General features: G+C 45.9%; 1 protein-coding gene across 1 annotated transcript in view; it reads left to right on the forward strand.

The window, feature by feature from the left end:
- LOC135525824 (protein sidekick-1-like) overlaps positions 1-25,000 on the forward strand; it is a 445,696-nt gene that overhangs the window by 248,192 nt on the left and 172,504 nt on the right. Inside the window, 6 exon segments of the mRNA XM_064953721.1 lie at positions 11,537-11,645; positions 12,774-12,964; positions 21,118-21,214; positions 21,641-21,826; positions 22,194-22,332; positions 22,618-22,710. Of these exon segments, the coding sequence (XP_064809793.1) occupies positions 11,537-11,645; positions 12,774-12,964; positions 21,118-21,214; positions 21,641-21,826; positions 22,194-22,332; positions 22,618-22,710 (815 nt within the window).

Here is a 25,000-nt window from a genome sequence, read left to right on the forward strand (position 1 = left end):
GTTAGTATATTAGTACAGTCAGTAGAGTTAGTTAGTATATTAGTATAGTCAGTAGAGTTAGTTAGTATATTAGTATAGTCAGTATAGTCAGTAGAGTTAGTTAGTATATTAGTGTAGTCAGTAGAGTGAGTAGAGTTAGTTAGTATATTAGTATAGTCAGTAGAGTTAGTTAGTATATTAGTATAGTCAGTAGAGTTAGTTAGTATATTAGTATAGTCAGTAGAGTTAGTTAGTATATTAGTATAGTCAGTAGAGTTAGTTAGTATATTAGTATAGTCAGTATAGTCAGTAGAGTTAGTTAGTATATTAGTATAGTCAGTAGAGTTAGTTAGTATATTAGTATAGTCAGTAGAGTGAGTAGAGTTAGTTAGTATATTAGTATAGTCAGTAGAGTTAGTTAGTATATTAGTATAGTCAGTAGAGTTAGTTAGTATATTAGTATAGTCAGTATAGTCAGTAGAGTTAGTTAGTATATTAGTACAGTCAGTAGAGTTAGTTAGTATATTAGTATAGTCAGTAGAGTTAGTTAGTATATTAATATAGTCAGTATAGTCAGTAGAGTTAGTTAGTATATTAGTACAGTCAGTAGAGTTAGTTAGTATATTAGTACAGTCAGTAGAGTTAGTTAGTATATTACTACAGTCAGTATAGCTAGATAGTATATTAGTACAGTCAGTAGAGTTACACAACATGACCAGAGGGTAGTTTGCCCCCGGTGATGCGTTGTGCAGACCTCACTACCCTCTGGAGAGCCTTACGGTTGTGGGCGGAGCAGTTGCCGTACCAGGTGGTGATACAGCCCACCAGGATGCTCTCGATTGTGCATCTGTAGAAGTTTGTGAGTGCTTTTGGTGACAAGCCGAATTTCTTCAGCCTCCTGAGGACGCTGCTGCGCCTTCTTCACGATGCTGTCTGTGTGGGTGGACCAATTCAGTTTGTCTGTGATGTGTATGCCGAGGAACTTAAAACTTACTACCCTCTCCACTACTGTTCCATCGATGTGGATAGGGGGGTGTTCCCTCTGCTGTTTCCTGAAGTCCACAATCATCTCCTTAGTTTTGTTGACGTTGAGTGTGAGGTTATTTTCCGACACCACACTCCGAGGGCCCTCACCTCCTCCCTGTAGACCGCCTCGTCGTTGTTGGTAATCAAGCCTACCACTGTTGTGTCGTCCGCAAACTTGATGATTGAGTTGGAGGCGTGTGTGGCCACGCAGTCGTGGGTGAACAGGGAGTACAGGAGAGGGCTCAGAACGCACCCTTGTGGGGCCCCAGTGTTGAGGATCAGCGGGGTGGAGATGTTGTTGCCTACCCTCACCACCTGGGGGCGGCCCGTCAGGAAGTCCAGTACCCAGTTGCACAGGGCGGGGTCGAGACCCAGGGTCTCGAGCTTGATGACGAGCTTGGAGGGTACTATGGTGTTTAATGCCGAGCTGTAGTCGATGAACAGCATTCTCACATAGGTATTCCTCTTGTCCAGATGGGTTAGGGCAGTGTGCAGTGTGGTTGAGATTGCGTCGTCTGTGGACCTATTTGGGCGGTAAGCAAATTGGAGTGGGTCTAGGGTGTCAGGTAGGGTGGAGGTGATATGGTCCTTGACTAGTTTCTCAAAGCACTTCATGATGACGGAAGTGAGTGCTACGGGGCGGTAGTCGTTTAGTCGGTAGTCGACATCTTCAACGCACGTTCTAATGAACTCGCACACCGAATCAGCGTATTTGTCAATGTTGTTGTCTGACGCAATACGAAACATATCCCAGTCCACGTGATGGAAGCAGTCTTGGAGTGTGGAATCAGCTTGTTCGGACCAGCGTTGGACAGACCTCAGCGTGGGAGCTTCTTGTTTTAGTTTCTCTCTGTAGGCAGGGATCAACAAAATGGAGTCGTGGTCAGCTTTTCCGAAAGGAGGGCGGGGCAGGGCCTTATATGCGTCGCGGAAGTTAGAATAACAATGATCCAAGGTTTTGCCAGCCCTGGGTGCGCAATCGATATGCTGATACAATTTAGGGAGTCTTGTTTTCTGATTAGCCTTGTTAAAATCCCCAGCAACAATGAATGCAGCCTCAGGATGTATGGATTCCAGTTTGCAAAGAGTCAAATAAAGTTCGTTCAGAGCCATCGATGTGTCTGCTTGGGGTGGAATATATACGGCTGTGATTATAATCGAAGATAATTCTCTTGGTAGATAATGCGGTCGACATTTGATTGTGAGGAATTCTAAATCAGGTGAACAGAAAGATTTGAGTTCCTGTATGTTTCTGTGATCACACCACGTCTCGTTAGCCATAAGGCATACGCCCCCACCCCTCTTCTTACCAGAAAGGTGTTTGTTTCTGTCAGCGCGATGCGTGGAGAAACCCGCTGGCTGCACCGCTTCGGATAGCGTCTCTCCAGTGAGCCATGTTTCCGTGAAGCAAAGAATTTTACAGTCTCTGATGTCCCTCTGGAATGCTACCCTTGCTCGGATTTCATCAACCTTGTTGTCAAGAGACTGGACATTGGCGAGAAGAATGCTAGGCAGTGGTGCACGATGTGCCCGTCTCCGGAGTCTGACCAGAAGACCGCCTCGTTTCCCTCTTCCCTTTGGATAGATAATTCTTCGTGTTGTTGTTTGTTTAGCATTTTCCAATTTTCCCAGACGTGGTTAGAGTCTTTGGATTCTTCAATTACATTGAGCTGATTTCTGACGTGCTGTTCCTTCTTTTCCGTAGTGTATTTCTGTATTGTTTTAGTGATTCACCATAGTGAAGGCGTAGACTCAGGTTTTCCGGGTCTCTATGTTTTTGGTTGGACAGGTTCCTCAATTTCTTTCTTAGATTTTTGCATTCTTCATCAAACCATTTGTCATTGTTGTTAATTTTCTTTGGTTTTCTATTTGAGATTTTTAGATTTGATATACTAATATACTGTTAAGATTTTCTACTGCCAAGTTTACACCTTCACTAATACAGTGGAACGTTTTACCCAGGAAATTGTCTAAAATTTGTTGTTAACTAATTGGTTTTTGGTAGGTTTCCAAGCTACATTCCTTCCATCTATAGCATGTCTAAATGTTACTCAGTTCCTTTGGCTTTGATGCCTCATGATTGAGTATTGCTCTGTTCAAGTAGATTGCTGTGCTGTGGTCTGAAGTTGCTGTTGCTGTGGTCTGATAGGGGTGTCAGTGGGATGACTGTGAACGCTCTGAGAGACTCTGGGTTGAGGTCAGTGATAAAGTAGTCTACAGTACTACTGCCAAGAGATGAGCTATAGGTGTACCTACCATAGGAGTCCCCTCGAAGCCTACCATTGACTATGTACATACCCAGCGTGCGACAGAGCTGCAGGACTTGTGACCCATTTTTGTTGGTTATGTTGTCATAGTTGTGCCTAGGGGGGCATATGTGGGAGTGAATGCTGTCACCTGCAGAGAGGTGTTTGTCCCCTTGTGTGCTGAGTTTCTCTGTCTCTCTCTCCCTCCCTCTCTATCTCTCTGTCTTTCTCTCTCTCTCTCTCTCTCATTGTCTCTCCCTCCTCTCTCTCTCTCTCTCTCTCTGTCTCTGTGTCTCACTCCCTCTCTCTCTCTCTGTCTCTCTCTCTCTGTCTCTGTGTCTCACTCCCTCTCTCTCTCTGTCTCTTTGTCTCTGTCTCTCACTCTCTCTCTCTTTGTCTCTCTCTCTCTCTATCTCTCTTTCTCTGTCTGTCTCTCTCCCTCCCTCTCTCTCTGTCTCTGTGTCCCTCCCTCTCGGTCTGTCTCTCGCTCGCTCTCTATCTTTCTCTCTGTCTCTCGCTCACCCTCCCTCTCTCTCTCTCTCTCTAGACAAGCTGAAATAAAGATTCCCTCCCCCTTCATCCTCCAATCCCCCTCCCTCTCTGCTTCTGTCAGGGAGGAACCGTGTCTCTCAGGGTGAGACAACCAGCTCTCTCTCTTTTATCTCACTATCCATCAATGCCTCGTTCCGTTGCTCTCTCTCCCTCCTCTCTCTTTCTCTCTCTCTCCCAACTGAAGGCCATAGACTTGTGTCATGAAGATATGTTAAGTGTCCCCCTCCCTCCTTTCTGTCTTGCTCAGCAAAAGTTGCTCTTCCCCTTTTCTAATGGTTCACCTCACACATTCATTGTTCTCCTCTCAGTGTTCTCCTTTCCACCTCAGTGTTCTCCTCTCTGTGTTCTCCTCTCTGTGTTCTCCTCTCAGTGTTCTCCTCTCTACCTAAGTGTTCTCCTCTCAGGGTTCTCCTCTCAGTGTTCTCCTCTCAGTGTTCTCCTCTCCACCTCAGTGTTCTCCTCTCAGTGTTCTCCTCTCTACCTCAGTGTTCTCCTCAAAGTGTTCTCCTTTCTACCTCAATGTTCTCCTCTCAGTGTTCTCCTCTCTACCTCATTGTTCTCCTCTCAGTGTTCTCCTTTCCACCTCAGTGTTCTCCTCTCAGTGTTCTCCTCTCAGTGTTCTCCTCTCTACCTCAGTGTTCTCCTCTCAGTGTTCTCCTCTCAGGGTTCTCCTCTCAGTGTTCTCCTCTCTAACTCAGTGTTCTCCTCTCAGTGTTCTCCTCTCTACCTCAGTGTTCTCCTCTCCACCTCAGTGTTCTCCTCTCAGTGTTCTCCTCTCTACCTCAGTGTTCTCCACCTCAGTGTTCTCCTCTCAGTGTTCTCCTCTCTACCTCAGTGTTCTCCTCTCCACCTCAGTGTTCTCCTCTCAGTGTTCTCCTCTCAGTGTTCTCCTCTCTACCTCAGTGTTCTCCTCTCAGTGTTCTCCTCTCAGTGTTCTCCTCTCTACCTCAGTGTTCTCCTCTCCACCTCAGTGTTCTCCTCTCAGTGTTCTCCTCTCTACCTCAGTGTTCTCCACCTCAGTGTTCTCCTCTCAGTGTTCTCCTCTCTACCTCAGTGTTCTCCTCTCAGGGTTCTCCTCTCAGTGTTCTCCTCTCTAACTCAGTGTTCTCCTCTCAGTGTTCTCCTCTCTACCTCAGTGTTCTCCACCTCAGTGTTCTCCTCTCAGTGTTCTCCTCTCTACCTCAGTGTTCTCCTCTCCACCTCAGTGTTCTCCTCTCAGTGTTCTCCTCTCAGTGTTCTCCTCTCTACCTCAGTGTTCTCCTCTCAGTGTTCTCCTCTCAGTGTTCTCCTCTCTACCTCAGTGTTCTCCTCTCCACCTCAGTGTTCTCCTCTCAGTGTTCTCCTCTCTACCTCAGTGTTCTCCACCTCAGTGTTCTCCTCTCAGTGTTCTCCTCTCTACCTCAGTGTTCTCCTCTCCACCTCAGTGTTCTCCTCTCAGTGTTCTCCTCTCAGTGTTCTCCTCTACCTCAGTGTTCTCCTCTCAGGGTTCTCCTCTCAGTGTTCTCCTCTCTAACTCAGTGTTCTCCTCTCAGTGTTCTCCTCTCTACCTCAGTGTTCTCCTCTCCACCTCAGTGTTCTCCTCTCAGTGTTCTCCTCTCTACCTCAGTGTTCTCCACCTCAGTGTTCTCCTCTCAGTGTTCTCCTCTCTACCTCAGTGTTCTCCTCTCTACCTCAGTGTTCTCCTCTCCACCTCAGTGTTCTCCTCTCAGTGTTCTCCTCTCTAACTCAGTGTTCTCCTCTCAGTGTTCTCCTCTCTACCTCAGTGTTCTCCTCTCCACCTCAGTGTTCTCCTCTCAGTGTTCTCCTCTCTACCTCAGTGTTCTCCACCTCAGTGTTCTCCTCTCAGTGTTCTCCTCTCTACCTCAGTGTTCTCCTCTCTACCTCAGTGTTCTCCTCTCAGTGTTCTCCTCTCAGTGTTCTCCTCTCTACCTCAGTGTTCTCCTCTCAGTGTTCTCCTCTCAGTGTTCTCCTCTCTACCTCAGTGTTCTCCTCTCTACCTCAGTGTTCTCCTCTCAGTGTTCTCCGCTCAGTGTTCTCCTTTCTACCTCAGTGTTCTCCTCTCTAACTCAGTATTCTCCTCTTTAACTCAGTGTTCTCCTCTCTAACTCAGTGTTCTCCTCTCAATATTCTCCTCTTTAACTCAGTGTTCTCCTTTCTACCTCAGTGTTCTCCTCTCAATATTCTCCTCTTTAACTCAGTGTTCTCCTCTATAACACAGTGTTCTCCTCTTTAACTCAGTGTTCTCCTCTCTAACTCAGTGTTCTCCTCTCTAACTCAGTGTTCTCCTCTAAGTGTTCTCCTCTATAACTCAGTGTTCTCCTCTCTAACTCAGTGTTCTCTTCTATAACTCAGTGTTCTCCTCTAAGTGTTCTCCTCTATAACTCAGTGTTCTCCTCTCTAACTCAGTGTTCTCTTCTATAACTCAGTGTTCTCCTCTAAGTGTTCTCCTCTATAACTCAGTGTTCTCCTCTAAGTGTTCTCCTCTATAAGTCAGTGTTCTCCTCTCTAACTCAGTGTTCTCTTCTACAACTCAGTGTTCTCTTCTATAAATCAGTGTTCTCCTCTCTAACTCAGTGTTCAAACACATTTACATAAGTATTCAGACTCTTTACTCAGTACTTTGTTGAAGCACCTTTGGCAGTGATTACAGCATTGAGTCTTCTTGGATATGTCACTACAAGCTTGACACACCTGTATTTGGGGAGTTCCTCCCATTCTTTTCTGCAGATCCTCTCAACCTCTGTCAGATTGGATGGTGAGCGTTGCTGCACAGCTATCTTCAGGTCTCTTTAGAGATGTTTGATCGGGTTCAAGTCCGGGCTCTGGCTCGGCCACTTAAGGACATTCAGAGACTTGTCCTGAAGCCCCTCCTTCATTGTCTTGGCTGTGTGCTTAGGGTCATTGTTCTGTTGGAAGGTGAACATTCGCTCCAGTCTGAGGTCTTAAGTGCTCTGGAGCAGGTTTCCATCAAGGATCTCTCTGTACTTTGCTCCGTTCATATTTCCTTCGATCCTGACTAGTCTCCCAGTCTCTGCCGCTGTGAAAAGCATCCCCACAGCATGATGCTGCCACCACCATGCTTGGCCGTAGGGATGGTGTCAGGTTTCCTCCAGACGTGACGCTTGGCATTCAGGCCAAAGAGTTCAATCTTGGTTTCATTTGACCAGAAAATCTTGTTTCTCATGGTCTGAGAGTGTTGGCTGTTATGTGGGCTGTCATGTGCCCTTTCCTGAGGAGTGGCTTCCATCTGTCCACTCTACCATAAAGGCCTGATTGGTGGAGTAGTGAGTAGTGAGGTGGTTGTCGTTCTGAAAGTTTCTCCCATCTCCACAGAGGAACTCTGGAGCTCTGTCAGTGTGACCATAGGGCTGCTCAGTTTGGCCAGGTGGCCAGCTCTTGGAAGAGTCTTGGTGATTCCAAACTTCTTCCATTTGAGAATGATGGAGGCCACTGGGTTCTTGGGGACCTTCAATGCAACAGAAATGTTTTTGTACCCTTCCCCAGATCTGTGCCTCGACACAATCCTGTCTCGGAGCTCTATGGACAATTCCTTCAACCCCATGGCTTTATTTTTGCTTTGAAATGCACTGTCAGCTGTGGGACCTTATATAGACAGGTGTGTGCCTTCCCAAGTAATGTCCAATCAATTAAATCTGCCACAGGTGGACTCCAATCAAGTTGTAGAAACATCTCAAGGATGATCAACGGAAACAGGATGCACCTGAGCTCAATTTTGAGTGTCATAGCAAAGGGTCTGAAAACTTTTGTAAATTAGGTATTTCTGTGTTTTTATTTTTAATACATTTTCAAAAATGTATAAAAAAACCTGTTCACTTTGTCATTATGTGGTATTGTGTGTAGATTGACGAGAAAAATAAATTATTAAATACATTTTAGAACCTCTTTGTCATTATGGGGTATTGTGTGTAGATTGACGAGAAAAAATAAATTATTAAATACATTTTAGAACCTCTTTGTCATTATGGGGTATTGTGTGTAGATTGACGAGAAAAATAAATTATTAAATACATTTTAGAACCTCTTTGTCATTATGGGGTATTGTGTGTAGATTGACGAGAAAAATAAATTATTAAATACATTTTAGAACCTCTTTGTCATTATGGGGTATTGTGTGTAGATTGACGAGAAAAATAAATTATTAAATACATTTTAGAACCTCTTTGTCATTATGGGTTATTGTGATGACGGAAAAACATTTTAGAATAAGGAAAAAGTCAAGGTGTCTGAATATTTTCCAAATAAATAAAATTAAAAATTAAATTAAAATTAAATCAAAATTAACAGTAAACATTACACATACAGAAGTTTCAAAACAATGAAGACATTACAAATGTCATATATATATATATATATATATATATATATATATATATATATATATATATATATATATATATATATATATATACAGTGTTGTAACAATGTACAAATAGTTAAAGTCAAGGGAAAATAAATAAGCATAAATATGGGTTGTGTTTACAATGGTGTTTGTTCTTCACTGGTTGACCTTTTCTTGTGGCAACAGGTCACAAATCTCACTGCTGTGATGCACACTATGGTATTTCACCCAGTTGATATGGGAGTTTATCAAAATTGGATTTGTTTTTCGAATGCTTTGTGGGTCTGTGTAGTCTAAGGGGAAATATGTGTCTCTAATATGGTCATGCATTTGGCAGGAGGTTAGGAAGTGCAGCTCAGTTTCTACCTCATTTTGTGGGCAGTGAGCACATAGCCTGTCATCTCTTGAGAGCCATGTCTGCCTACGGCGGCCTTTCTCAACAGCAAAGCTATTGCTCACTGAGTCTGTACATTAGTCAAAGCTCTTTCCTTAAATGTGGGTCAGGTATCCTCTGTGTCTCTCTGTGTGTTATCTGTACATTAGTCAAAGCTCTTTCCTTAAATGTGGGTCAGGTATTGTCTGTGTCTCTCTGTGTGTTATCTGTACATTAGTCAAAGCTCTTTCCTTAAATGTGGGTCAGGTATCCTCTGTGTCTCTCTGTGTGTTATCTGTACATTAGTCAAAGCTCTTTCCTTAAATGTGGGTCAGGTATCCTCTGTGTCTCTCTGTGTGTTATCTGTACATTAGTCAAAGCTCTTTCCTTAAATGTGGGTCAGGTATTCTCTGTGTCTCTCTGTGTGTTATGTGAGTGTCAAACGGATGATATGTACATGACAACTCTATTAATACACATTCTGCTAACATCACACACCCTGAGCCATGTCTCCCTACTCTCTAGGACCCTACAGGGACGTGTCTGATTGGATTAACATACACACACACATACATGTTGAGCTGGAGGGATTACACACCCTGATGTCCTGTCCAGGGTCCATTTAATAGGACAAACAACAAGTTGTAATCTGAGAAAATCCTTTTGGATAGAGATTACCGTCTAATCTGAGATAGAACTACCTGCCAGCTCTGTCAATCCTCCCTCTCTCTCTCTCCCTCTCTCTCTCTCTCTCTCTCTCTCTCTCTCCCTCTCCCCTATCTCCCCTCTCTCTCTCTCCCTCTCTCTCTCTCTCTCCCTCTTCCCCTATCTCCCCTCTCTCTCTCTCCCTCTCTCTCTCTCTCTCTCTCTCTCTCTCCCCTATCTCCTCTCTCTCTATCTCCCGCTATCTCTCTCTCTCTCTCTCTCTCTCTCTCTCTCTCTCTCTCTCTCTGTGTCTGTCAGTCTCTCTGTGTCTCAGTCTCTCTCTCTATCTCCCCCTCTCTCTCTATCTCCCCCTCATCTCCTCTCACTATCTCCCTCATCTCCCTCTCTCTCTCTCTCTCTCCCCCTCTCTCTCTCTCTGTGTCTCTCTCTCTGTGTGTCTCTCTCTCTGTCTCTCTCTCTCGCTCTCTCTCTCTCCCACATCTCCCCCTCTCTCACTCTCAAACCGTACCAATCCTGTTTATTTAATCTTCCCCTAGTTGTAATTTAGGATGACTCTGTGTTCCCCTGTTTTAGGGTCAGACCATGATGATACTGGACTGTGTTTCCTGTCTGATACTGGACTGTGTTTCCTGTCTGATACTGGACTCTGTTTCCTGTCTGATACTGGACTGTGTTTCCTGTCTGATACTGGACTGTGTTTCCTGTCTGATACTGGACTCTGTTTCCTGTCTAATACTGGACTGTGTTTCCTGTCTGATACTGGACTGTGTTTCCTGTCTGATACTGGACTGTGTTTCCTGTCTGATACTGGACTGTGTTTCCTGTCTGATACTGGACTGTGTTTCCTGTCTAATACTGGACTGTGTTTCCTGTCTAATACTGGACTGTGTTTCCTGTCTAATACTGGACTGTGTTTCCTGTCTGATACTGGACTCTGTTTCCTGTCTGATACTGGACTGTGTTTCCTGTCTGATACTGGACTGTGTTTCCTGTCTGATACTGGACTGTGTTAGCCTGTTGGTTTATAGCCTTATAGACATTAGCTCAGGGAACCAATGAAGGTCTTCAGTATTCAGGCCTCATTCTTTTATGCATCAACCCTCCCTCTCTCCCACATTCCCACCTACCCACCCTCCCTCCTTACCACTCCCCCATATCTTTCTCCCTCCCCCATCTCTCTCTCCCTCCCCCTCTCTCTCCATACCCTCTCCCTCGCTCCCTCCCCTCTCTCTCTCCCTCTCCCTCTCCCTCTCTCCTCCCCTCTCCCTCTCCCCCTCTCCCTCTCTCCTCCCTCTCTCTCCCTCCCCCCCTCTCCCTCTTTCCCCTCCCCTCCCCCTCTCTCTCTCCACTCCCCTCTCCCTCTCACCTCCCCCTCTCCTCGCTCCCTCCCACAGTGTGTTCTATTTTCCTGGTATTTAATCTAATAGAATGATTTGATTTTGAGGAGTTTCATTGTATAATCTCCACAGGGAGTCCTTATGCTCCCACAGCAATACACACACAAACACACACGGCAGGATACACACACGCTCAAAAGCAACCAACCTCTCCAAAGTTGATTGTTTAAATTGGATTGGATGTGTGTTGTGTACATGTGGAGGGTGTGTGTAGTATTGTGTACATGTGGAGGGTGTGTGTGTAGTATTGAGTACATGTGGAGGGTGTGTGTGTAGTATTGTGTACATGTGGAGGGTGTGTGTGTAGTATTGTGTACATGTGGAGGGTGTATGTGTATTATTGTGTACATGTGGAGGGTGTGTGTGTAGTATTGTGTACATGTGGAGGGTGTGTGTGTAGTATTGTGTACATGTGGAGGGTGTGTGTGTAGTATTGTGTACATGTGGAGGGTGTGTGTGTAGTACTGTGTACATGTGGAGGGTGTGTGTGTAGTATTGTGTACATGTGGAGGGTGTGTGTGTAGTATTGTGTACATGTGGAGGGTGTGTGTGTAGTATTGTGTACATGTGGAGGGTGTGTGTGTAGTATTGTGTACATGTGGAGGGTGTGTGTGTAGTATTGTGTACATGTGGAGGGTGCGTGTGTGTATTGTGTACATGTGGAGGGTGTGTGTGTAGTATTGTGTACATGTGGAGGTACATGTGAAAATGAAATGATCTCCCCTCTCTCACCCCCTCTCGTTCTCTCTCTCCCTAATTTCTCTGTCTCTCTCTCTCTCTCTCTCCTCTCTCTCCCTCCTCCCTCTCCCCCTCTCCTCTCCCCCTCTCTCCCCTCATTCTCTCCCCCTCTCCCCCTCATTCTCTCCCCCTCTCTCCCCTCGTTCTCTCCCTCCTCCCCCCTTTCTCTCCCTCTCGTCCCTTTTTCTCTCTCTCTCAGACCCTGATGCTCTGGTTGAGCCCGTGGCTCCGGTGATTGTGATTGGTCCGAAGAATATGTCTGTCGTGGCAGGGAGGGAAGCTACACTTGAGTGTATTGCTAACGCCAGGTAACACACACACACAACAGACCTGGCCTCACTCAGTGAGGCTTTAAAACTCAAATGACAGGAAGAGTTGCCCTCAACTCTCTCTTTAGCACTCCTAATCTCTCTCCTGCTCTCTCTCTCTCTCCCTCCCCTCCTCCCCTCATATCCTCCTTTCCCTCCCTTCTCTCTCCCTCCCCTCCTCCCCTCATATCCTCCTTTCCCTCCCCTCCTCCCCTCATATCCTCCTTTCCCTCCCCTCTCTCTCCCTCCCTCCCTCATATCCTCCTTTCCCTCCCCTCTCTCTCCCTCCCCTCCCTCATATCCTCCTTTCCCTCCCCCTCTCTCTCTTCCTTCCCCTCCCTCTTGCTCTCTCCTTCCCCTCTCTCTCTCCTTCCTATCCTCCATCCCCTCCCGCTCTCTCTCTCCCTCCCCTCCTATCCTCCATCCCCTCCCCCCTCTCTCTCTCCCTCAACCTCCTATCCTCCTTCCCCTCCCCCTCTCCTCTCCCTCATATCCTCCTTCCCTCCCCTCCTCCCTCCCTCCTATCCTCCTTCCCCTCCCCTCTCTCTCTCTATCCCTCCTCCAAGACAAGTTTAGACTGTGTTGATTAGAGCAGTGAGTTTGTCTTCCACCCTGCCTCAGCACCTCTGTCTAACACTTTCACACACACACACACACACACACAGTCTCACACCCACACACACCCACACACACACACACACACACACACACACACACACACACACACACACACACACACACACACACACACACACACACACACACACACACACAGTCTCACACACCCCTCCACAGTGTTTTAGATGGTGTAAACAGCAGAAGCGTTGTCTTGATGTTGTTTTGTCTCCTGGTGCCAATACCCCCCTCTAGTGGACAGTACAGTAGCTGTGTGACCGCATGGACCTCTATGAAGACTGGAAGTCGTTCCACTGTCATTCATTGATTTACTGATTGATTGATAAATAGATTGATCATTTGATTGAATGATTGTTAAATAGATTTATAATTTGATTGATTGATTGTTTAATTGGTTGATCATTTGATTGATTGATTGTGTAATTGGTTGATTGATTGGCTAGATGAGTTATTGATAGATTTAATTTGGTTAATTTGTTGTTTTCTCCCCAGGCCGGTGGAGAGGCTGGTGTTGTCATGGAAACGTAATGGGCGTCGGCTGGCCAGTGGAGTGGGCGTGTTCGGGCGTCGCCTGACCCTCTCTAGCCCCTCCCTCTCAGACGGGGGCGTGTACGTGTGTGAGGCGTCGCTTCTCAACTCCACCACCAGACCCACCGAGGCCCGGGCCCATCTCACTGTACTGGGTACGACACACCTCACTGTACTGGGAACAAAACACACCTCACTGTACTGGGTACGACACACCTCACTGTACTGGGATCAAAACACACCTCTCTGTACTGGGTACGACACACCTCACTGTACTGGGATCAAAACAAACCTCTCTGTACTGGGTACGACACACCTCACTGTACTGGGTACGACACACCTCACTGTACTGGGTACGACACACCTCACTGTACTGAGTACGACACACCTCACTGTACTGGGAACAAAACACACCTCTCTGTACTGGGTACGACACACCTCACTGTACTGGGTACGCCACACCTCACTGTACTGGGAACAAAACACACCTCACTGTACTGGGTACGACACACCTCACTGTACTGGGTACGACACACCTCACTGTACTGGGTACGACACACCTCACTGTACTGGGTACGACACACCTCACTGTACTGGGTACGACACACCTCACTGTACTGGGAACAAAACACACCTCACTGTACTGGGAACAAAACACACCTCACTGTACTGGGTACGACACACCTCACTGTACTGGGTACGACACACCTCACTGTACTGGGAACAAAACACACCTCACTGTACTGGGTACGACACACCTCACTGTACTGGGAACGACACACACCTCACTGTACTGGGAACAAAACACACCTCACTGTACTGGGTACGACACACATCACTGTACTGGGAACAAAACACACCTCACTGTACTGGGAACAAAACACACCTCACTGTACTGGGTACGACACACCTCACTGTACTGGGAACAAAACACACCTCACTGTACTGGGAACAAAACACACCTCACTGTACTGGGATCAAAACACACCTCACTGTACTGGGAACAAAACACACCTCACTGTACTGGGTACGACACACCTCACTGTACTGGGAACAAAACACACCTCACTGTACTGGGTACGACACACCTCACTGTACTGGGTACGACACACCTCACTGTACTGGGTACGATACACCTCACTGTACTGGGAACAAAACACACCTCACTGTACTGGGTATGACACACCTCACTGTACTGGGTACGACACACCTCACTGTACTGGGTACGACACACCTCACTGTACTGGGAACAAAACACACCTCACTGTACTGGGAACAAAACACACCTCATTGTACTGGGAACAAAACACACCTCACTGTACTGGGATCAAAACACACCTCACTGTACTGGGCACGACACACCTCACTGTACTGGGTACGACACACCTCACTGTACTGGGAACAAAACACACCTCACTGTACTGGGTACGACACACCTCACCGTACTGGGTATGACACACCTCACTGTACTGGGTATGACACACCTCACCGTACTGGGTACGACACACCTCACTGTACTGGGAACAAAACACACCTCACTGTACTGGGTACGACACACCTCACTGTACTGGGTACGACACACCTCACTGTACTGGGAACAAAACACACCTCACTGTACTGGGTAACACACCTCACTGTACTGGGTACGACACACCTCACTGTACTGGGAACAAAACACACCTCACTGTACTGGGTACGACACACCTCACTGTACTGGGAACAAAACACACCTCACTGTACTGGGTACGACACACCTCACTGTACTGGGTACGACACACCTCACTGTACTGGGAACGACACACCTCACAGTCTATGACCAGGGTGGCTGGAGTCTTTGGAGATGTTTCTAGCTTTCCTCTGACACCGCCTGGTATAGAGGTCCTATTACATACACATAAACACTAACACACACACATTCTCCATGGTTCTGTTACAACACATTCTCCATGGTTCTGTTACAACACATTCTCCATGGTTCTGTTACAACACATTCTGCATGGTTCTGTTATAACACATTCTCCATGGTTCTGTTATAACACATTCTGCATGGTTCTGTTATAACACATTCTCCATGGTTCTGTTACAACACATTCTCCATGGTTCTGTTATAACATTTACATTTACATTTAAGTCATTTAGCAGACGCTCTTATCCAGAGCGACTTACAAATTGGTGAATTCACCTTCTGACATCCAGTGGAACAGCCACTTTACAATAGTGCATCTAAATCATTAAGGGGAGGGGGAGGGGGGTGAGAAGGATTACTTATCCTATCCTAGGTATTCCTTGAAGAGGTGGGGTTTCAGGTGTCTCCGGAAGGTGGTGATTGACTCCGCTGTCCTGGCATCGTGAGGGAGTTTGTTCCACCATTGGGGGCCAGAGCAGCGAACAGTTTTGACTGGGCTGAGCGGGAACTGTACTTCCTCAGTGGTAAGGAGGCGAGCAGGCCAGAGGTGGATGAACGCAGTGCCCTTGCTTGGGTGTAGGGCCTGATCAGAGCCTGGAGGTACTCGGTGCGTTCCTCACAGCTCCGTAGGCAAGCACCATGGTCTTGTAGCGGATGCGAGCTTCAACTGGAAGCCAGTGGAGAGAGCGGAGGAGCGGGGTGACGTGAGAGAACTTGGGAAGGTTGAACACCAGACGGGCTGCGGCGTTCTGGATGAGTTGTAGGGGTTTAATGGCACAGGCAGGGAGCCCAGCCAACAGCGAGTTGCAGTAATCCAGACACATTCTCCATGGTTCTGTTATAACACATTCTCCATGGTTCTGTTACAACACATTCTCCATGGTTCTGTTACAACACATTCTGCATGGTTCTGTTACAACACATTCTCCATGGTTCTGTTATTACACATTCTCCATGGTTCTGTTACAACACATTCTCCATGGTTCTGTTACAACACATTCTCCATGGTTCTGTTATAATACATTCTCCATGGTTCTGTTACGACACATTCTCCATGGTTCTGTTATAACACATTCTCCATGGTTCTGTTACAACACATTCTCCATGGTTCTGTTACAACACATTCTCCATGGTTCTGTTACAACACATTCTCCATGGTTCTGTTACGACACATTCTCCATGGTTCTGTTACGACACATTCTCCATGGTTCTGTTACGACACATTTTCCATGGTTCTGTTATAACACATTCTCCATGGTTCTGTTACGACACATTCTCCATGGTTCTGTTACAACACATTCTCCATGGTTCTGTTACGACACATTCTCCATGGTTCTGTTATGACACATTCTCCATGGTTCTGTTCCATGGTTCTGACACATTCTCCATGGTTCTGTTATAACACATTCTCCATGGTTCTGTTATAACACATTCTCCATGGTTCTGTTACGACACATTCTCCATGGTTCTGTTACAACACATTCTGCATGGTTCTGTTACAACACATTCTCCATGGTTCTGTTACAACACATTCTGCATGGTTCTGTTACAACACATTCTCCATGGTTCTGTTATGACACATTCTCCATGGTTCTGTTACAACACATTCTCCATGGTTCTGTTACAACACATTCTCCATGGTTCTGTTACAACACATTCTGCATGGTTCTGTTATAACACATTCTCCATGGTTCTGTTACAACACATTCTCCATGGTTCTGTTACAACACATTCTCCATGGTTCTGTTATGACACATTCTCCATGGTTCTGTTACAACACATTCTCCATGGTTCTGTTACAACACATTCTGCATGGTTCTGTTACAACACATTCTCCATGGTTCTGTTATTACACATTCTCCATGGTTCTGTTACAACACATTCTCCATGGTTCTGTTACAGATCACATTCTCCATGGTTCTGTTATAATACATTCTCCATGGTTCTGTTATCAACACATTCTCCATGGTTCTGTTATAACACATTCTCCATGGTTCTGTTATAACACATTCTCCATGGTTCTGTTACAACACATTCTCCATGGTTCTGTTACAACACATTCTCCATGGTTCTGTTAAGGACTGAATTCTAACACATTCTCCATGGTTCTGTTATGACACATTCTCCATGGTTCTGTTACAACACATTCTCCATGGTTCTGTTACAACACATTCTCCATGGTTCTGTTAGGGGGGTAACACATTCTCCATGGTTCTGTTATAAACACATTCTCCATGGTTCTGTTACAACACATTCTCCATGGTTCTGTTACGAACACATTCTCCATGGTTCTGTTACGACACATTCTCCATGGTTAATTTCTCAGATCAGAACAAATGTTTTCAGTCGCAGATGAAATGAGTTGGTTTCCAGAGTTAATAATCAGGTGGAGCCAAACACACACACACACACACAGCACAGACTCACACAACAGCACAGCACACAACAGCACACCTAACCAGACCAGGAGAAACAGAATCACAGAGATGGCCACCCCCACAAAGAAGCCAGCAGAACACTTTTTTGATGTGTTACTCAACCCAACAAAAATTTGACATGACTGAGGGAGAGGTGAGGAACCCCAAGCCCAGCCGTCTCTCACCCGCTAGAGCACCCCCTGTCAGCCACCCTGACACACCCACACACACACACAGACACACCTTCTGATGACATTTTTCAGCACATAATTACAGGCAAAAGATGAGAGCAGGAAAGAGTGGCCACAGATAAGGGAGTGATTGAAAAGGCTTCTTTTTTCCCCAACGCACAAGTGGATTCTACCTGCTACCAACGAAAAGACCCCCACTTCAAATCAAAACACAAAACCACACTTGAACACTATGACCAGGTTCACACACCTCCACATATAAAGCACTCAACCAGACACAGCCCACGCCTGCCACTCCTGATCACCCCCGCTGTCAACTGTGTGTCAAGTGAGAGTGTGTGTGCCCAACAATGTGCTCACACTTACTGGCCTGAGGTCAAACCAACCAACAACATTGGACACTTTGTGTGGTGTGCCTTTGTGTGTGTGTGATGTCTAAGAAAAGATTGTGTGTGTGTGTGTGGGTGCAGAAATTCAAAAGGAAATTTCCACAGAAAAAATCCCTGTGTGTGTCCCCACTAGAATCCCCATATTTGTGTGTGTGTGTCAATCATTGTGTGTGTGTGTGTGGTATGGTAAACACACACAAGATGATTGATGAAGATCAACAGATTTTTTTGATGTGTTACTCAATAGCTTTTGATGCTTCAATGATTGCTGATGGGGAGAGGTTGGATAGCGCAGAGAAAATCCCAGTAGAGAGGTCTCAGAATTTTGACATCAAAAAATTCTAAGAAAGCTAGTGCATATTTATTCTCCATCTCCCTATTCTCTAAACTTCTGGGAAATATTAGAAAACACTAAACTCTTCTAAACTCTCTATCTTAAAGAGCAAAAACAGCCACTCTACATCTTAGAATCAACTATTAAAGACCTGAGGGCCCAGCAGGAAAGAGTCTGAAAATAAAAACTCCTCAAACCCAAAAAGGCCTGTGGTGTTATTCTCTCTATCGCCTAAAACTCAAAGCCCACTTCCCCAACCCTGGACTTGAACCAAGATGACCAGGTCCAATCCACAAAAATGGCAGAGACAAATTTGACCCCAATAACTAAAGGACATCGTCTCAAAGTATCCCTTGGGAAAACTTCACACAGGAACAACAGATCAATAGACACCTCACCCAGACCACAAGACCTGCAGGCAAGAGGACCCAAATTGGAATTACATCCAAACTACCGTACACCCAGACACATCCACACCCTACCCCAACCAAACAAACCAAAACCCACGTCAATCATGCCCACTTTGTTGATTTAGCCCTCAGATCAGAGGGTATGCCACTCCTGCCCACCCCATGGAAAAGAGGGCCTAAACATGGAAGCATCATAAAATCCATGTACACAAAACAACAAGAGCGGTTAAACAGTCAAAAAACCCCCACATTTCTTCACACTCGCCCAAGCCAAGCAGGATGCAGATGCCCAGCAGGCTCTGCTCACACAACGAACTGGCCGAGGCCAAAGTCTGCAGCACCAACAACAGACACTTTATGGAACAAAAGTCTGCTGTTTGCTATTTCATCTTCTGGGAAACCAAGGAGGGCCTGAGGTCATCTGATCTTTTGGCCTGAAGAGCAGAAAGACTTCACCACAGAAATCTCAGTAAGACCAAAAGCATGGTGTTCCAAGAAACCCTCAGAGGACCACAAATACAAATTCCATCTAGGATGCCCTAGGTTACAGAAAACTATAGTCCCATCCACCAAACACACAGGTGTGAAAGCTGGGAACGATCTGTGACAAGGCAAGAAGGGCATAACTATGCCATCAAATTAATCATAAACAGGAACCATTCTACATTTGGCTGTTGAAATTATCAGAGCCCATTGTCCTCCTGGTGTGTCATGCCAGACTTTTAATGACAGACAGTCTCTCTCTACGTTGTGACCTAAATGTCCACCACCCTGGAGGGAAGCACAGCCCCCCAGGTGACAAGATAACCCACGGCAGCTCTGTTCAGGATGTACATAGTCAAGAGCACAATTAGTGTAGAAAACAAAAAGATAATTAGTCAGTAGTACTGTAGACTACTTTATCTGACCTCAACCCAGAGTGCTGAGTGTGTTTGGAGTTTCAAAGCACAAAAAGGAAACTGAGCTGCACTTTAAGAATGTATGCTATAGATGAATAGAAACAGATCCACAAACAATTAGGAAAACACAAATTTCCCATATTAGTCCAATCCCCGCTGAAGGGCAACCAGTGAAAATCTTAACAGTATATTTGACCATATATCTATGATGGAAAATTAACAACAATGACAGAACTAAATTTTTATTGTTTAACTTTATATATTGGACAAAAACATAGAGACCCGGAAACCTGCCAATAAAGTCTATGAATTGAATTCATTTACAGTGAACAGCATGTCAGAAATCAGCTCAATGTAATTGAAGAATCCATAGCTGAGGAAAATTGGAAAACACTAAACAAACAACAACACTAAGAATTATTCTCTAATGTTTCTGGGTAAACCACTTCTCCCGTCTTCAAAGAATAAAGAGCAAAAACATATACATGTTGTCTGTGTACAGTGTGTTTGGAGAATCAACTATTAAAGACTACTTCAGTCCAGATAAATTAATGAGATGGACAAAATAAAACACTGGACCGGACCCAAAAGGTCCTGTGGCTGTTGCTGGTATCGTCTCAGATGAAAGACTGCCATCAAATTCCTCTCCTATCTCTCTGTCTCCCTGTCTCTCTCTGTCTCCCTGTCTCTCTGTCTCCCTGTCTCTCTGTCACCCCAATCCACAAAAATCCCTGTCTCTCTGTCTCCCTGTCTCTCTGTCTCCCTGTCTCTCTCTCACTTCTCAATGAAAACTACTCAAATGTCTCTTCTTTCTCTGTCTCCCAGTCCCTCTGTCCCTGTCTCTCTCCCTGTCTCTCTGTCTCCTGTCTTTGTTGATTTCTCTCTCTCTCAATTTCTCCACTGAATGCCAAACTGATGGAAAGTGGTGTTGGGGGTAAAACATTGACATCATAAAATCCATGTACACACAAACAACTGTGTGTGTGTTAGACAGGGATCAGAGCCTCCGTACCCGGCTCACTGCTGAACCCAGACTGATGAGCACCTAGATCTTATAGCAGCGGTGGACCAGGAACAGTCACCAGGACCACAAATACAAATTCCATCTAGACACTGTCAGGCTACAACCTTGGGGGGTAAGTGAAATCATTCTAGGGTGTGGCTAAAAATACTTGTGTCATAGAGTGCCCTTTATGGCTGTGAGGTCTGGGGTCCGCCACCAACCAAGACTTCACAAAATGGGTGAGTGTGCAAAAATATCCTCGAGTGTACAACGTAGTGTGTGTCCAGAAAAGAGCAGTAAAAGGAAGCGATTCCCAAACCTTGTGTGTGTGTGTTTACAGAGCCCCATGTACTGTGACACATTGCGCGCAAACTAGTGTAGAGCATCAATGAGCTACGAGCCCCACCTTGCTATTGAGAAACACTGCATCTGCCCAGATACCACCTGGTCAGAGGCAGATTACACACAGATGTGCCCATATCTACTTCAGTGTGTATGTGTGTGTGTTGCAGGCACTGAAGAACACGCACCATTGTTCATATCGATTGTCCTTTACCATTTGACATTGTAAAAACACTGGTTTCCTTCTGTCTGTGGCAACAGCTTCAATGAGCTGAGAGAGAGAGAGAGAGACAGAGAGAGGCACAGAGAGAGCACGGGAGCTCTTGCATCCTGGCTCCCCACCCCTGTGGGGGCCAGTACAGCTCCTCTTCAGGCACAGGCACTCCTTCTGTTCTCCTGGTTTCCCTCTTGGGCCAGTGGACAGCTTCCGACTCAGGCACAGCACGGGGGAGCTCTTCTCCTGGCTCCCCTTGGGCCAGTACAGCTCCAATTCCCACAGCCGAAGCGTCCACCTGTACGTAACTCTCCTGAAAATCAGGGCTCTGGAGAACAGGGAATGAGGCCACAGGGTAGCAGTTTTTGTCAGCATCATGAAAGCTTCCTCAGCTCTTCTCCTGGCTCCTCAGTCCACTTCACGGGGTTGCTGGCCACCTTTGAAGTGAGGTTGATCAGAGGTCCACAGCGAATGGTCGAGAACTGCGGAAGGAATCTCCGGTACCACCCTGCCAGACCTAGGAAGGACTTGTGTCTTGGTTCTGGGTTGAGGGCTGAGGGGTGTTCCTGATGGATTCCAATTTGTCCACCTGAGGCCGAACTTCACCTTTACCCAGCTGGTAACCCAGGTACTTTGCCTCATGTTTCGCCCACTCACACTTCAGGAGGTTAAGCGTGAGGCCTGCATCATGGATCTTCCCCAGGATGCTGTATGTGATCCTCCCAGGAGTGGCTGTAGATCACCATGTCGTCCAAGTAAGCAGCACAGTAATCGTCACAGTCCTGGAGGACCATCAGCCTCTGGGAAGTTGCAGGGGCCTCATGAAGGCCAAACGGCCTTGAACTGGAACAGGCCCATCGGCATCCGGAAGGCAGTGTGGGCCTTGGATTGTTCGTCCAGGGGAACCTGCCAGTACACTTTGCAGAGATCCCATGTGGTGATGTAATGAGCTCTCCCTATTCTCTCCAGCAAGTCGTCGATGCTGGGCATGGGGTAGTAGGCATCAGACTGTGAGATGGCATTCACCTTATGGAAGGCCATGCAGACGCGAAGAGCCATCTTTCTTTGGGACAATGACAGCAGGGGGCTGCTCCATTCACTTGAAGACGACTCGACGACATCCACCAGCCTCTCAGGCACATGGTAAGGATGCTGGCGGACAGGGTTCTGGCTTCAAACGGATGGCATGCTCCAGGACTTTTGGTTCTTCCTGACCTCTGACCTAAGAGCCAAACAGCTGCTTCAGCTCATCTTGCTTGTCTTCTTCCAGGTGAGCCAGTGTGACCTCCGACTCGTCCTCTCCATGCCTCTGTGACCCCCCCTCCGACTCGTCCTTTCCATGCCTCTGTGACCCCTCCTCCGACTCGTCCTCTCCATGCCTCTGTGACCCCTCCTCCGACTCGTCCTTCCATGCCTCTGTGACCCTCCTCCGACTCGTCCTCTCCATGCCTCTGTGACCCCTCCTCCGACTCGTCCTTTCCATGCCTCTGTGAACCCCTCTCCAACTCGTCCTTTCCATGCCTCTGTGACCCCGCCTTTGACTCGTCCTCTTCTTCTACTCTGCGGACCAGAAAGGACTTCCTTTGGAGAGTTCCTCTCTCCTCCCAGGCCTTGAGAAGGTTCACATGGTAGGTTTCCTTCTCCTTACCCTTGTCCGGGTGCAGCGCCTCATTGGTCACCGGGCCCATCTTCCTCCCAATTAGGTACAGCCCTTGCCACTGCCCAAGGAGCTTGCTGGTCGACGAGGGAAGGAGGAGCAGGACTTTCTGTCCTGGCTCAAACTCTCTGAGGCAAGCGTACTGGTCATACCTCTCTTCTGGGCCTTCTCGGCTTGCTGAAGGTTTACCCTAGCTTCCTCTCGGTACCGCTCTAGACTGTCTCGCATCTGGAGGGCGTACTGGACAATCCCCTGTCCTGAGGTAGCTACTGGGGGACCTTCCCATCACTTCAGTGGTCCCTGCACTGGCTACCCATAGAGGCGTTTGAATGGCGAGAAACCTGTCGATGCCTGAGGCACCTCCCTGTAAGCAAAAAGCAGAAAAGTTAACCTCTTATCCCAGTCTTTACCAGTGTCGGCCACACACTTCCTCAGCATGTTCTTGTGCGTTTGATTGAACCTCTCTACGAGCCCATCCGTTTGGGGATGGTAGGGAGTGGTCCTCAAGCCTTTAACATCTTCTTTGAAACTGCCTATTTCTCAGGCACAGCAACTAGAATATTCATATAATTGTCAGATTATGATAGAAAACACTCTAAAGTTTCCAAAACTGTCAAAATATTGTCTGTGAGTACAACAGAACTGATATTGCATGCGAAAACCTGAGGAAAATCAACACCCGCTGAATTGCAGTGCGCCAAATTCAAATTAAATTACTAAACATATTTAATATTCATGAAATCGCAAGTGCAATATAGCAAAACACAGCTTAGTTTGTTGTTAATCCTCCTGGCGGGTCAGATTTCAATACAGCTTTTCGGCGAAAGCATAACAAGCGTTTATGTAAGAACTCTCAGTAGACAAAATATTACAAACAGCTAGCAGCCAAGTAGATTGGTCACGAAAGTCAGAAAAGAAATAGATTAAAATGCTTACCTTTGATGATCTTCAAATGTTTTCACTCACGAGACTCCCAGTTACACAATAAATGTTCCTTTTGTTCCATAAAGATTATTTTTATATCCAAAATACCTCCATTTGTTTGTCGCGTTATGTTCAGAAATCCATAGGCTCGAGCAGGTCACGACATCACAGACGAAAATTGCAAATAGTATCCGTAATGTCCACAGAAACATGTCAAACGTTTTTATAACCAATCCTCAGGGTGTTTTTAAAATATATGTTTAATATATCAACCGACACTGTCTCTTTTTCAGTAGGAGAGGGAGAGTCAATGGCTGCCTGTTAACGGTTTTCTTTAGTTGAACGAGAGGCGGACCAAAACGCAGCGTGGTGTTTATTCATGGTATTTTAATAAAGACACTATACATGAATAAACTAACAAAACAATAAACGTGAGAAAACCGAAACAGCCTATCTGGTGAAAACAAACACAGAGACAGGAACAATCACCCACAAACACACAGTGAAACCCAGGCTACCTAAGTATGATTCTCAATCAGAGACAACTAATGACGCCTGCTTCTGATTGAGAACCATACTAGGCCGAAACTTACAGTATAAAGCATTATAAGGCTGAATAGGACTGTATGTACAGTATAAAGCATTATGAGGCTGAATAGGGCTGTATGTACAGTATACAGCATTATGAGGCTGAATAGGGCTGTATGTACAGTATGCAGCATTATAACTGAATAGTATAAGTATAAAGCATTATAAGGCTGAATAGGGCTGTATGTACAGTATAAAGCATTATAAGGCTGAATAGGGCTGTATGTACAGTATAAAGCATTATGAGGCTGAATAGGGCTGTATGTACAGTATAAAGCATTATGAGGCTGAATAGGGCTGTGTACAGTATAAAGCATTATAAGGCTGAATAGGGCTGTGTGTACAGTATAAAGCATTATAAGGCTGAATAGGGCTGTATGTACAGTATAAAGCATTATAAGGCTGAATAGGGCTGTGTGTACAGTATACAGCATTATAAGGCTGAATAGGGCTGTATGTACAGTATAAAGCATTATAAGGCTGAATAGGGCTGTGTGTACAGTATAAAGCATTATGAGGCTGAATAGGGCTGTATGTACAGTATAAAGCATTATGAGGCTGAATAGGGCTGTGTGTACAGTATAAAGCATTATAAGGCTGAATAGGGCTGTATGTACAGTATAAAGCATTATAAGGCTGAATAGGGCTGTGTGTACAGTATAAAGCATTATAAGGCTGAATAGGGCTGTGTATATAAAGCATTATAAGCCTGAATAGGGCTGTGTGTACAGTATAGGCATTATAAGGCTGAATAGGACAATGTACAGTATAAAGCATTATGAGGCTGAATAGGGCTGTGTGTACAGTATAAAGCATTATGAGGCTGAATAGGGCTGTATGTACAGTATAAAGCATTATAAGGCTGAATAGGGCTGTGTGTACAGTATAAAGCATTATAAGGCTGAATAGGGCTGTGT

The sequence above is a fragment of the Oncorhynchus masou genome, chromosome 5 (assembly GCF_036934945.1).
Source record: "Oncorhynchus masou masou isolate Uvic2021 chromosome 5, UVic_Omas_1.1, whole genome shotgun sequence".
Taxonomy (NCBI): Eukaryota; Metazoa; Chordata; class Actinopteri; order Salmoniformes; family Salmonidae; genus Oncorhynchus; species Oncorhynchus masou.